Source organism: Anarhichas minor, unplaced genomic scaffold (assembly GCF_050575085.1).
Source record: "Anarhichas minor isolate MPS153535 unplaced genomic scaffold, ASM5057508v1 ptg000038l, whole genome shotgun sequence".
Classification (NCBI taxonomy): Eukaryota; Metazoa; Chordata; class Actinopteri; order Perciformes; family Anarhichadidae; genus Anarhichas; species Anarhichas minor.
This window is the reverse complement of record NW_027466484.1, coordinates 1,998,205-2,010,719: the sequence shown is the minus strand read 5'-3', so window position 1 is coordinate 2,010,719 and position 12,515 is coordinate 1,998,205. Positions and strand designations below refer to the sequence as shown.

General features: G+C 46.6%; 1 protein-coding gene across 10 annotated transcripts in view; it reads right to left on the bottom strand.

Moving 5' to 3' along the window:
* The window catches only part of atrn (attractin), a 135,705-nt gene extending 123,397 nt beyond the window's left edge, over positions 1 to 12,308 (bottom strand). For 7 of the 10 annotated variants that reach the window (XR_012958963.1, XR_012958962.1, XM_076107397.1 and 4 more), the window contains exons 1-2: positions 11,806 to 12,307; positions 2,328 to 2,411 (exon numbers count right to left, since the gene is read on the bottom strand). Coding sequence is in view for 8 of the 10 variants with exons in the window: in XM_076107397.1 (XP_075963512.1) it covers positions 2,328 to 2,411; positions 11,806 to 12,035 (314 nt within the window). In the remaining 2 variants the exon portion in view is untranslated. Of the gene's footprint in view, positions 1 to 2,327; positions 2,412 to 11,608; positions 11,777 to 11,805 lie in introns of those variants that run through there. The other 3 variants (XM_076107392.1, XM_076107393.1, XM_076107394.1) reach the window with 2 other exon arrangements.
* Between the last annotated feature and the right edge of the window lie 207 nt (positions 12,309 to 12,515).

The following is a 12,515-nucleotide window of genomic DNA, read 5'->3' as shown; positions in this document are numbered from 1 at the left end:
CATCATGTGACAGTGAAGCTGTTACACGTGACAGTGAAGCTGCATCATGTTACAGTGAAGCTGCATCGTGTGACAGTGAAGCTGTTACATGTGACAGTGAAGCTGCATCATGTGACAGTGAAGCTGTTACATGTGACAGTGAAGCTGCATCATGTGACAGTGAAGCTGTTACATGTGACAGTGAAGCTGCATCATGTGACAGTGAAGCTGTTACATGTGACAGTGAAGCTGCATCATGTGACAGTGAAGCTGTTACATGTGACAGTGAAGCTGCATCATGTGACAGTGAAGCTGTTACATGTGACAGTGAAGCTGCATCATGTGACAGTGAAGCTGTTACATGTGACAGTGAAGCTGCATCATGTGACAGTGAAGCTGTTACATGTGACAGTGAAGCTGCATCATGTGACAGTGAAGCTGTTACATGTGACAGTGAAGCTGCATCATGTGACAGTGAAGCTGTTACATGTGACAGTGAAGCTGCATCATGTGACAGTGAAGCTGTTACATGTGACAGTGAAGCTGCATCATGTGACAGTGAAGCTGTTACATGTGACAGTGAAGCTGCATCATGTGACAGTGAAGCTGTTACATGTGACAGTGAAGCTGCATCATGTGACAGTGAAGCTGTTACATGTGACAGTGAAGCTGCATCATGTGACAGTGAAGCTGTTACATGTGACAGTGAAGCTGCATCATGTGACAGTGAAGCTGTTACATGTGACAGTGAAGCTGCATCATGTGACAGTGAAGCTGTTACATGTGACAGTGAAGCTGCATCATGTGACAGTGAAGCTGTTACATGTGACAGTGAAGCTGCATCATGTGACAGTGAAGCTGTTACATGTGACAGTGAAGCTGCATCATGTGACAGTGAAGCTGTTACATGTGACAGTGAAGCTGCATCATGTTACAGACGTAGTCGGATTCAGCACATTTGTCACTGAACATCATGAACAGACTAACAGGCCACGTCCAAAAACAGGAAAAACAAACTTGTTTTTTGATTCAACACGTTCGTGCGATTCATGAAGCCGCCTCTGTTCTGCAAAAATTAAATCATTCAAACGAGGAAGGAGGAACACAAAGGCCCATTTAGCGTGTCTACGATGGGGGGGGGGGGGGGCACAAGATGTACAGGAAATGTTATGAATGGTCACATTTCCTCTTCAAAATGTACTCTACTGGAGTGAAGCAGCGGCTCTTCGTTCCCTCTCCATCTGCAGACGGAAGCCCCGAGGTGCCATTAGAGAGGAAGGCTCGTGACCGGTTAACGGCGAATCAGGAGTCACGTAGTGACTGGAGACGCCGACAAAGAAACTCCTCTTCCAAATCGGCACTTACAGCCGAAGGTCCCTACGAGCACAGCGCTAAAGCACAGAGCTTCATCGCCCCACCGCCTTCAGGCCGCTGCAGACGTCGTTGTGATGCACGCGGCGTCACTGCGTTGGCCTCTTGTTGAACACAGGCTGAAGCCTCAGGACGGCGTGTTAAAGTGGCGTTAGAGGGAAAGGAAGACGCTGAACGACGGGGCCGGGCAGGTGAATAGAGGGACGGGAACAGGAAGGTCAGAAGTTCAAAACCCTGTAAAGTCTACGCGTCCCGTGGAAGGGAAACATGAGCGTGACCTCCCGACAAAGTCACTCATGGTTAAACCCCCCTCCCTCCATGAATGAGGGCATTTGGCGAAATGCCTAAAATGCAAATGTAATCAAAGAGTTTATGGTTCGGATGAGCTGGCAGGGCCGTAAAAAAAAATTAAACAAAATGCAAGATTCATCTGTGTGAATCGATGCTCTGTTCTGCTGAGCAGAACAAAGAGGAGGAGTGTCGAGTTCCTCACAGTTGCTCTGCTATGTATTTTCATCCATCACCTGCTGGATACTGTAAACTCCTCGTGCCGGGTGGGATCTCGGTGAAGGAGCGCGGCGCAGACTGTGTAAATAATCGTTACGAGCGCCTCTTGGAAATACTGACATCGCTGCCTCGGCTTTCACGGTCCATCCCTCGGCCGCCTCGTGGTTTTAGGAATCACTCCGTAGGTTTCCTTAATGGCAGAAGACGATTTAATGGATGGAATCAATAAGAGGATCGGTTTCCTGCAGCGTTTCTGGCTACGTCACGAGCTTGACCCGCCTCCAAAAGACAATTTGAAAAATCTATTTTTGGATCACAAACATCCGGTGTTATAAGTAGTCTATTACCAACACTAACTTTATTACAGATCACTGATTTATTTGTTCTTTTTCTAGAGCGGTGGAGGTTCTAAGACAGTCTTTAAAGATGTGGCGTTCCTCCCCTGGTGTTGGATGTGCACTTCCACTTACTGTCCCTCGATCAGCCAGGTGCACTTGGTTTTGTACTTGTAGTTCCCTGGACCGTCGGTCAGGTGACCGGAGGGTCCCGTCAACCTGAAGGAACAGAGGAAGAGGAGAGAAAAGATCAATTAAAGGTTCCAAAGGAAGATGCGACACAGCAGCAAACATCACCAAGAGACGAACAGCTTTCAGGCAACAGTGTCCAACAAGCTGGACAGAGAACAGAGTGCATCCGTCACATTAAAGAGCAGCATTCAACACAAGAAAGGGAAGCCAAATGGCTCCATATGGGATTTATTCATCCATGTCATATCTTTCACCAATCAAACTGTTTAATCTCAATAGAATTTCATCAAAGTAACTCACTGAAACAACTGATTTATGGTGCAATAACAAATGAACACTGAATACTGTCACATTTTCATTCATCTAAACACATGTTTTACATGTTCACAGGACAGGTTTCTATGCATTTAAATGGAGAGAAATGACTTAACGTTTTAAAGGCTGTAACAAGCACATGTTTTGTTGTTTAGACTGAATTATTATGAATAATGAGATGGATTGTGATGACCAGACATTAGGAAACATCAGGGTGTTAGCGTGCCGGTGTTAGCATGTAGCTCAAAGCCCCGCTGTGCCTAATCACAGCCTCACTGAGGCCACATGGCTGTCGACTTGATAAACGATCGAACTGACGGATCAATTTAGTGCAGAAATGATAAGTAGGTCGACAACGACAATAAATAAATCATCTATAAAGCAGCTACCCAAACGTTGTTTTATACGTCTGACATGTGTATATCTTTGGGTTGTGATAGAGATGTTTCTGACACGTTATAGAGTGAATGTTTCATCAATAACACACCAACAGGCCTACATGTCCTACATGCGTGTAACAGAATATGAGTCAAAGTCAGTTTAGTAATCTTTGCATACCGATCGTTTCTTACATTATCCTAAGACTCTGGAGCGACGCAGTAGAAATGATTACACACACAAGGTTGTTACACAAGAGTCCGTCAGCAGAGCAGGTAAACATTAACCTCGGCCTCTTTGTTATTTGGCTCGTGCAGCAACAGGGCGGCTACGAGGCAGAGAATGATCATCCGAGGCAAAGTATAGAGCCCGGCCCGATGACGCAGCGAGCTACACAGGGGACACTTTGCAGGCAGAGATTGTATCGTTACTGATGTCGGTCTCAGGGTGCGATGACTCCACACACACACACACACACACACACACACACACACACACACACACACACACACACACACACACACACACACACACACACACACACACACACACACACACACACATTCCAAAACAGTCTCTCAGCACCGCTCCAGACCGAGGTCTGCAGAGAACACCCTCCTCCTTGTTCAGCTGCAGGAGCCACGTTAAAGATCTCAACCTGACGACCCGCTTTAGACAAGACTCACCAGTACAGAGCTTTTGTCTCCACTTAATGTGGATGAATTCATCGAGTCAAATTTGTGTTTATTCTTTCAGAACTTCAGCATGAAAGTGATAAATAATCTGTGGAGGTCCCTGGTGTGTGTTGCATAACAACGTGCATCCAGGTGTGCTGCAACGTCTTGTTATTGAACACTTTCTGCAGAGGAGCGGGCCGGGCAGGTTCAAGGCCACGGGTGTTGTTACGTTAACGACAACTTTAACGGGCCAAGCGCGTGACTCCATGTTGCAACAATGCTCCGCTATGGACCAGAGGTCAGTGCGCCGGCAAGAACCAGAGTTTAACCACCAAATAGAAAGAGAAGTTAAGTCCTTACAGGAGGTGTTGATCAGTCTGACGGTGAGAACCACAGAGGCTTTGTTTGTGTTGCAAGAGGTCAGCCCAGATCTGTTTTCTATCGTGTCAGGTCTCAGCAGCACTGTGCAACACAACAGTTATTCTGTCTCTATGTATAATATGTTAGTTATTGTGGATTCTTTACTGTTTTATTACTAGATCTCTTGTTTGCACTATCCACTATGCTGCTGTAAATGTCCCCACTGCAGGACTAATAAAGGATCATCTTATCTTATCTTAGCTAACGAGTACACCAAGGCTGTAATTACAGATCGCTCGGCGCTAACACAGCCGGCGCCTGTGGGACTCTGGGCTCTCTCAGACAAACAGCATCCTCAGAGGACTCACCTGGACCCAGAGACACCACCACTCCCAACCCCAGACCTCAAGCTGCTGCATGTTCAGGGCTTTCTTAGCAGTACTGCAGTCTGCTCAGCACTACTACTACTACTAGCACTACTACTACTACTAGTACTACTACTACTACTAGTACTACAACAACTGGGGTACAGATATCCCACTGTAACATCAAGACAATCCAAAAACAGTGGTATATGAAGCTAGAGTTCATGTTTCTATCAGTAGTGACCACTTAAAGAAGAGTAAAGGACCAGTTCACCCAAACCACACATATGTGGAACTCAAGGGTAGTTATTGTTAAACTGACAACTAATATGGATGCAAATAGACAAATTATTCTTAAAAACCTCTCAGACACACTAATCTAACCAGGTAGACAGTATAGATCCCCAGCTGGAACTTTTGCTGACATCAAAATGCAACGGAGGTAAATGGAATTGGCTTTAAAGCCTTAAAGAAGTGACAGACTACAGAGCGAGTTCCTAGAAACGCTGTCCGTCCCTCAGGATAACCTACGCACCGAGCCGTGGCTCAGAGGGACTATTTCCTCGGAGGAAAGTAGTTCCGCTGAAAGCGGCTGACCCTGATGTCTGTGGATTATCCAGAGTAACGTGCACATATTTCCTGGAACGACATGTTGCAGCCGGGTGTTGTAATAAAACACAATGAGAGAGTTTTAAAAGCAGAAGCCTCAGCACCTGTTGACCCGTCGTCCCTGACACATTAACATGTTATGGCCATTTACTACCATCAGGCAGAGAAAGAACTACTACTCCCCTCATGTTTTATTACCATGAGGCATACAAAGTAGAGTCAAGTTCAGGATCACATTAAATTAAACCCGACAGTTTCCTTTATCCATTGTTATTATTGTCAAGAGATGTTGTCATTGTGCGGCCACTTGTTATACCATACTATGATTACAAGAAACTAAGGTTTTCATGGAGCTGGGTCAATGCACCTGAACACATAAGGTGTGTCTGCTGTACAGTTGATGGGATTTGTAGTTAAGTTACATGTTAAACATAAACAGGATCTTTGGACCTCTGTGCAGCCCAAGGCCAGGTGAACCTAAGACAAAGCGGATCTCTTCTGTGATTGAGTCCTGCTATACAGCTGTCATGTTAAACAGAGGATATTAAATGTCCTGCGACAACGAGTGAGCCGGTCCTCTCGTTATTAGACCCACGCTGATACAAGCGGAGACAACTCTCTCATGAAAACAGCATCCCTGACGCAGAGCCAAGTGTCTGCAAATGGCAATGTGGCGCAGCTCGAGAGCAGAGCAAACAGCAGCTCTCGTTCAGAGGCGACGACGGCTCTGCTCGGTGAGGGGAGGGGAGCATGCTCAGACGGAGAGTCAATATTACAGACACTGAAGTGTCTGAGCAGGCCAACGCTATATCGCAAAACAGTGGTGGACGTAATTGGATAATTTCACACGTTAGCAGAAATAAGCTTCCCTTAATATCGACATGATCTCTCAGGGATACACTTTTCTTTCCTTTTTATGTTCCGACCCAGGCCCATCAGGAGCAGCTTGTGTGGAGCTTAGGTTCGAGTGCGGTAAACAATATATACGCTGAAATAAAGCCGGCCCTCCCGATGCTGCTACACATAAATATGCTGTCCTCCCTGCTTAATGTAAAACATTTAAGAGACACACAAGAGGACGCAGCATGATTTAAAGTTACTCTGCAGCCGCCACGGAGGAGAGCTGTGAACCAAACATGGCGGGCAACAAATCTACAAAAGCCAAGTGTCCAAAACATGCTCATGCAGCAATAAGTCAGTTATATTGTCTAATAAATATTTCATAAATTATGAGCAAGTGGCTATTTTCCAAATGACTGCGCTGATGTTGCACCTCAGTGTTTTTGCTTGAGTTACAGTTGCACTTTAAAGAGAGCTTTTTATATTTGATGCACTGAAATGAATCCCTTTATCGGTCCTTCTCCACCGAGAGCCTGCAGGTTCACCTCAGCTGCACAAACTAAATCCTGTCTTTTCATATTCCACATCACAGAAGATACTGAGAGCAGTTTACCGATGATACCAAAAGATTTACGTGTTGACTTTTGAGAAATCACCGCCAGCCACCGTGGCCTTTCTGCACGGATGTAAACAAATCCATCCTTCCAGTACCTGCATCTATGCCTCTGCACCAGTAGGCTGAAAACAGAAGGAATCAGTAGCACGGCAGTGGGGACCAGGGGTCGCGAGGTCAGCCTTCAGAGAGCGTCCGAGACGACGACAAAGGCTCTACCAAAAAAGTCACTCTGAGGCCAGAGCGAATGAATCGGCAGCGCATCAGAGGAAAGATACTGACGTAGATGCTACACCCTGGTCAGGATTCAACGTCTTGAATGATACAAACAATTGGAATATGAATTAATTGACTAACAGAATCTTTACGTTTTTAAGAGCAGGTCCCTCGGGCGAGACGATACGAACTCTATTCCACCGATAGACGCTCGGTGGTGGAACGCATTGTGCAAAAGGCGGGAAAGAACACTGCTAGCTAGCAAATGTGAAAGTAAACAAGTGTTCTATTTGGTTTAACCAGCCAATTATAGATAAAAAAGGTGACACAGGTGATGGCATGGGAGCTGTTTATGTCGCACCAGTGTGGGGATGACGGCGTTTACTTCATCCAGACGAAAGAATGAATATTAATGCACCATCTATATGCAATAAAGACGAGCAGGAAATTCAGTTAGTTGGCAAAGAGTTACACCACAACTGGGGCCAGGACATGACCATGCGCTGGAAGAGGCAGGGACGACGCAGTTATTCACCACCCCGTCCCACTGCAACGCAACATGTGGCTCATAGCAAATTAAAGTCATCAGAAGATCCACGCCGATCTAATCAAAACAGTTGCGTGTGTTTGTGACTCTTTGTGCCAATAGGCATGAAGCCACAATCTGGTAATCTGATACGGTTCACAGTTCAGCCTCACGGCAACATTCATCGACATTAAGAGCGATACTTATGGCCAACTGGGAATCCCCGCTGGTGGCCAGACGAGGCGAGAGCGGCGTGTTCTGTGCGATAGTAAACCAGATAAAAGGAGCTTTTCACATATAGAAATAACATTTTACGGTTAATGTGGTTTCTGAGAATCTACAACAAAAGTCAACTCTGATTCATTACATTACAGTCATTTAGCATAAGACGCTTTTATCCAAAGCGACTTACAATTCAGATTCTCTCACATTCATACACTGTAGGCACAGCTACGGGAGACATTCTGGGGCTAAGTGTGTTGCACAAGGACACATCGACATGCGATGTGCGGGCGACTGTTGCTAAGTGGAGAGCAGGGTCGTCCTTCAATCAGAAGATCGGCGGTTTGACTAGTCGCATGTCGACGTGTCCTTGAGCAAGACTGTGAGCACCAGTTAGCTCCATTGGGATGGAGGCAGAAGAGACGGATAGCTTAGATCTCAAACCCGGAAAAACAAAACCTCCGAGCACTCTGCATAGCTGGAGATCACCAGAAGCAAGAAAGTTTCTATTTGTATTTGGGTGAGTTGACCCTTTAAAAACGAAGACAATGAGGGAAGGTATGGTTCGGCAGTGGAGCCGATTCTTTTACATGCGATGTTGTCAAACTGCCAAACTTGTACATCAAGACATTATGAGTATCATATAAATGGCATTCAGTCCTGCCTCTTACTGACTTACACAAGTTCAACATATCCTCGGAGGAAAAGGAGATCTGATGTTCACGCCATAAACACAACAACAAAACCCACTCGTCTGTTTTTGCCCCTCCCCCTCCTTCATGTTGATTTTGGCCCTCATGGCTGTAGCCGGGTCTCCATCTTGGCCGGACCCTGCCACAGAAGGCTGTTTTACCAGCATTCAGCCAGCCTTGTATGGCAGCATTGTGCGTATGCTAAACACGGCCTCAGAAAACCATCGGCCCTTTGACCGCGCTGACAAAACAACACGGCCCTGGTTCCTGGCCAATGTGGCATCACAGGAAGCAGAAAGTGCACCATTACATTTAAGAATAATCAGCATCACGGATAACACTGCACACCGTGTCACAGGAGTGCTGAGGCTGGAGCCGCTGAACGTTACGCTGTAAAGTCAGAGCCCTGCTGTGTTATTAGTGAAGTTCAGGGTCACACCATCACTCCTCCAGCAGGCGAGCAGCACCACAGCCTCTCCGGCTCTACACAGCAGAGCTTTAGAATAGAAAACAGACAACGACATGCTGCTACTTAGAAGTAGCTGGAAGAGAAGACAAACCCAAAGTTCAGCGTTAACAATCCCCTCAGAGACTTATGTCCTCGTTGGACTAACTCGAGCGTTAAGGGCCAGTGTGTGGGTCAGTAAGAGCAGCAGGAGTAGATACCCGATGGTTATACACAGAGCCAGAGTGCTTTCAGTATCTAGTAGTTGGGCCTTTTTTTTTTTTTAAGTAAGCGATTATTGTTGGGTTTAGAAGTTGTCAGAAAATAATGAAAATTCACACGACATTTTTCCGCAGCCCAGGGTGATTCTGAATAGATTTGTTGTGTCTGACATCTGACCAGCAGCCCATGAAGACGGATATTCAGTTTACAGTGACGTGAAACAAAGCAACACATCCTCACATTGGAGAAGCTGGATCAGCGTGAAGGTAAACAACAAACATGGCTGCTGTTGATACTCTCAGCTGTTAGGCTGGCAGCATGGTGAGCACTCTGGTGGGGTAAAGTGTGAGCAGGCAGGTCGGCCGACCAATCAATACATTTGTGCCGAATGAAATGATTGGACGGGATATTCACGGCCCTGTGACAGCCGCAGATAAACGATGCTTTTGATTTATTGATCGCTTGTCGGGACGTAAAGATAAATTCTAGAGCTGAACATTTTTGAAAAATATATAATTGTGACAATTTGACTAATTTCCACATCATTATTCTCATTGTATTTAAAAACATATTGAAATGATGATGGTGTGGTCTTTGCAGGGATCTGAACCAAACAAAGATGTTTTTTGAAGTCTGGATTCGGACCAATCCTGTAGTTCGCAGGCTTTAAAGACATCTGTGCATCTTTACAGTCGTTAGGCAGACTTTGTACTTTACACACATTACACAGCACTTAGTGGTTCAGCTTCTTGCTCAAAGACACTTGGACAAAAGGAGAAGTCGGAATAGATCCACCAACCCTGCAATTAATGACCAAACCGCTCTCTAACCAGCTGAACCAGCTGAGCCACAATTCTGACACTTCAATAAACTACAAATGTCAAACATTTGTAGTTTCCAGCTTGTCCGATGTGCTGCAGCTGGTGGCCAGTGATGCTTTCCCACAGTGATGGACTGAGTCGATTACTACTTAGATGCAACAGGCTCCAAGTTTGTAACCACAGCAGAGAGGAGCCACTTCATCCAGAGGACACTCAACGCCGTCGCTCTGCTACATTAGAAGCTCAGCAGTCGTTCAGACTCCATCCTACCTGTTCGGATATGCTCAGCAATCAGCTGTGCTAATGTGCAAACAGTTCCGGCTTCCCTTTCTTTGACCATGACCGATTTCAGAGGATGCATAACACAGCAGCCCCCCCCCCCCCCCCACCCCCCCCCCCCACCACACACACACCACCAGCTCTGCTTTACGACCTGCTGGGCCGGCAATAAGCTGAGACAGCAGGACAGAGAATATCAAATTCATTTAAAAAGAAAAAGAGAGGAGAATCGGTCAGGATCTCCTAAAAAAAGAGGGAGATTTATCCGAGGCCTGGCAGTACGGCACACCCTGATGGACACATCCTAGCTGCACAGACATGCTCGCTCATCACAACGCTGGAACAAGATCAGCTTGCTTACAACCAAAAAAAAAGCCGAGCAGAAGTACAACATTTCTATTTGACTCAACCAAGGAGAGAAATGATTCAGGAAAAAGCAGTTTTTCTTAATAAATGCTTGTTTGTGTGGAGTCCTCCATAAACTGATCCACCGTGTAATCATCACTAAACGATAGCGCTGTCATCAAGCGCCGCGGACCATTATCCTCACCAGCGCATCACTGACACGCACGCCAGTAATTGTGAAGTGACACTTTAATGGGCGCAGAGGACGAGATGAGCAGCAGCGACGGTCCGACTGTTCTTATCGACGTTTGACACCTTTTCATTGCCTTCACACAGTCTGTAGTGTCACCGTGCATCGTCGACATGAGAAGGGGAGGGTGTGTGCGAGGGGGGGGGGGATTTATTATTGGTTTTATTAAGTGGTCACTTTCCTCCACCTCTCGGGTATGTTTCCACGAGTTCCACCAACAGACACCAGCCGAGATCGGCTCAGCTGTGAACTGTCCCCCCCCCCCATGCTTTGACCTCCGAGCTGCTGTTCTCTGAACACGTCAGCGGGGCCCAAACACCGTCCTGCTGCATCTCAAAGAGTCCTTTACTGGACGACACAAACCCGGTCTGACCAGAGCTGGTCTACGCTCTCTGCTCATGTCTCCCAGCAGCAGCCATCGCCTCCGTCCTGGTTCAGCAGAGGGGAACACTCGTCGACTCACAATTACAAAGCACACGTGTTACTGGCTTCACAACACAACTGGAAATAAACACCTGGCTGGTTGCATGACAGCATAAAATAAAAGGGTTTGAGTGCATGACTTCCAAAATGATTAAGTGATTACTCAATTAGTCAATAGAAGGGAAAATAACAATTTTGATCATCATTTAAATATTCTTTTGCTTGTTTCTTAAATGCCAAACATTCTCTGCTTGCAGCGTTTCTGTTTTATCTCATTTTTAAATGAACACCTTTGGGTTTAAAGCTGCTGGTCGGACAAAACAAGCCATCAGATGACCGATCCTCTTGGATATTGGATATGTGAATACATCACAAACACAAATATAGAACATAAACCCCAGCACTACTATGGTTCATATAGTTCCTTCACACTCAGGGCTGTGATGTGGACAATAGTGGGGTGATGTGCGACTTGGTTTGGTGACTGAATAACAAGATGATTAATGATTAATGACACTCATGAAGATGTAAGACACTGAAGCTCAATAGTGGTCAACTGTAAGTCACTTCCACCTCGTCACGAGCATCCAAATGACACAGTTGCACTATTTAGCATGTATACAAACATGAAGATACTGCATTTGAACCAGGAGAGGTGTAGTACAGGTAGTAGTAGTAGTAGTAGACCGGGTCTTTCTGTGCCCCAGGTGAGCACTGCTCGGTACCTTTGGGCCACAAAGCAAAGCGGACGTAGACAACATAACACGACCACGTCTGAAGTGATAACAGCATGCTCTGTATTCTGCCGGTGCGTTCACGGTACCTGAATCTCCCTCCGCAGTGCTGGCACTGGTCCCCAACCCAGCCGGGGACGCACACACAGTTGCCAGTGGCTGCGTTGCACTGCCCGTTCATGCAGGGTTTGTCGCACTCCTTCGCCTCGGCGGCGCCGGAGAGCAGCCCGACAACCGAGAGCAGGAGCGCGGTGGTCGGCATCAGCAGGCTCCGGCTCCGGCCAGAGCCGAAGCAGGCCCGCCGCGTCTCCGCGTCCATTTCTCTGCACAAAAAGATGGCTGCTTTGAGGCAAAAGCGCTCCGCTGCTTCGGGGGGTAGACAGCGACTCACCGAGCGAGCTGCAGGTTTATGGTGTGGTTCACGTTTATCGGACGTTTAGGGTACGCCCCCCCCACCCGGTGGTTACGGTTAACGTGTCTTCGCTGAGGCTTGTCTTCCGCTGGAGACTTGGTTTACATCTTTCCAGTGGTTCCGTTTCCCAGCGCCGCACCGAGCCGCATATTGACATCCAGAAGTGACGTTATGGCAGCGGAAATGCGCAATCGGGGGATGGGGGGGGCGAAGCACGCAGGACTTTAAACTCTTATTTTGAAAGCGAAGCGCGCAGGACTTTAAACTTTTATTTTGAAAACAGAGAGCAGCCCTTTACATGCGAGCTTGTTATTTTCCTTTCAGTCATATTTTCTCATAAATGGCGTCTTTCGTCGGTTATTCTGTTAATATGAAACATGACACTGC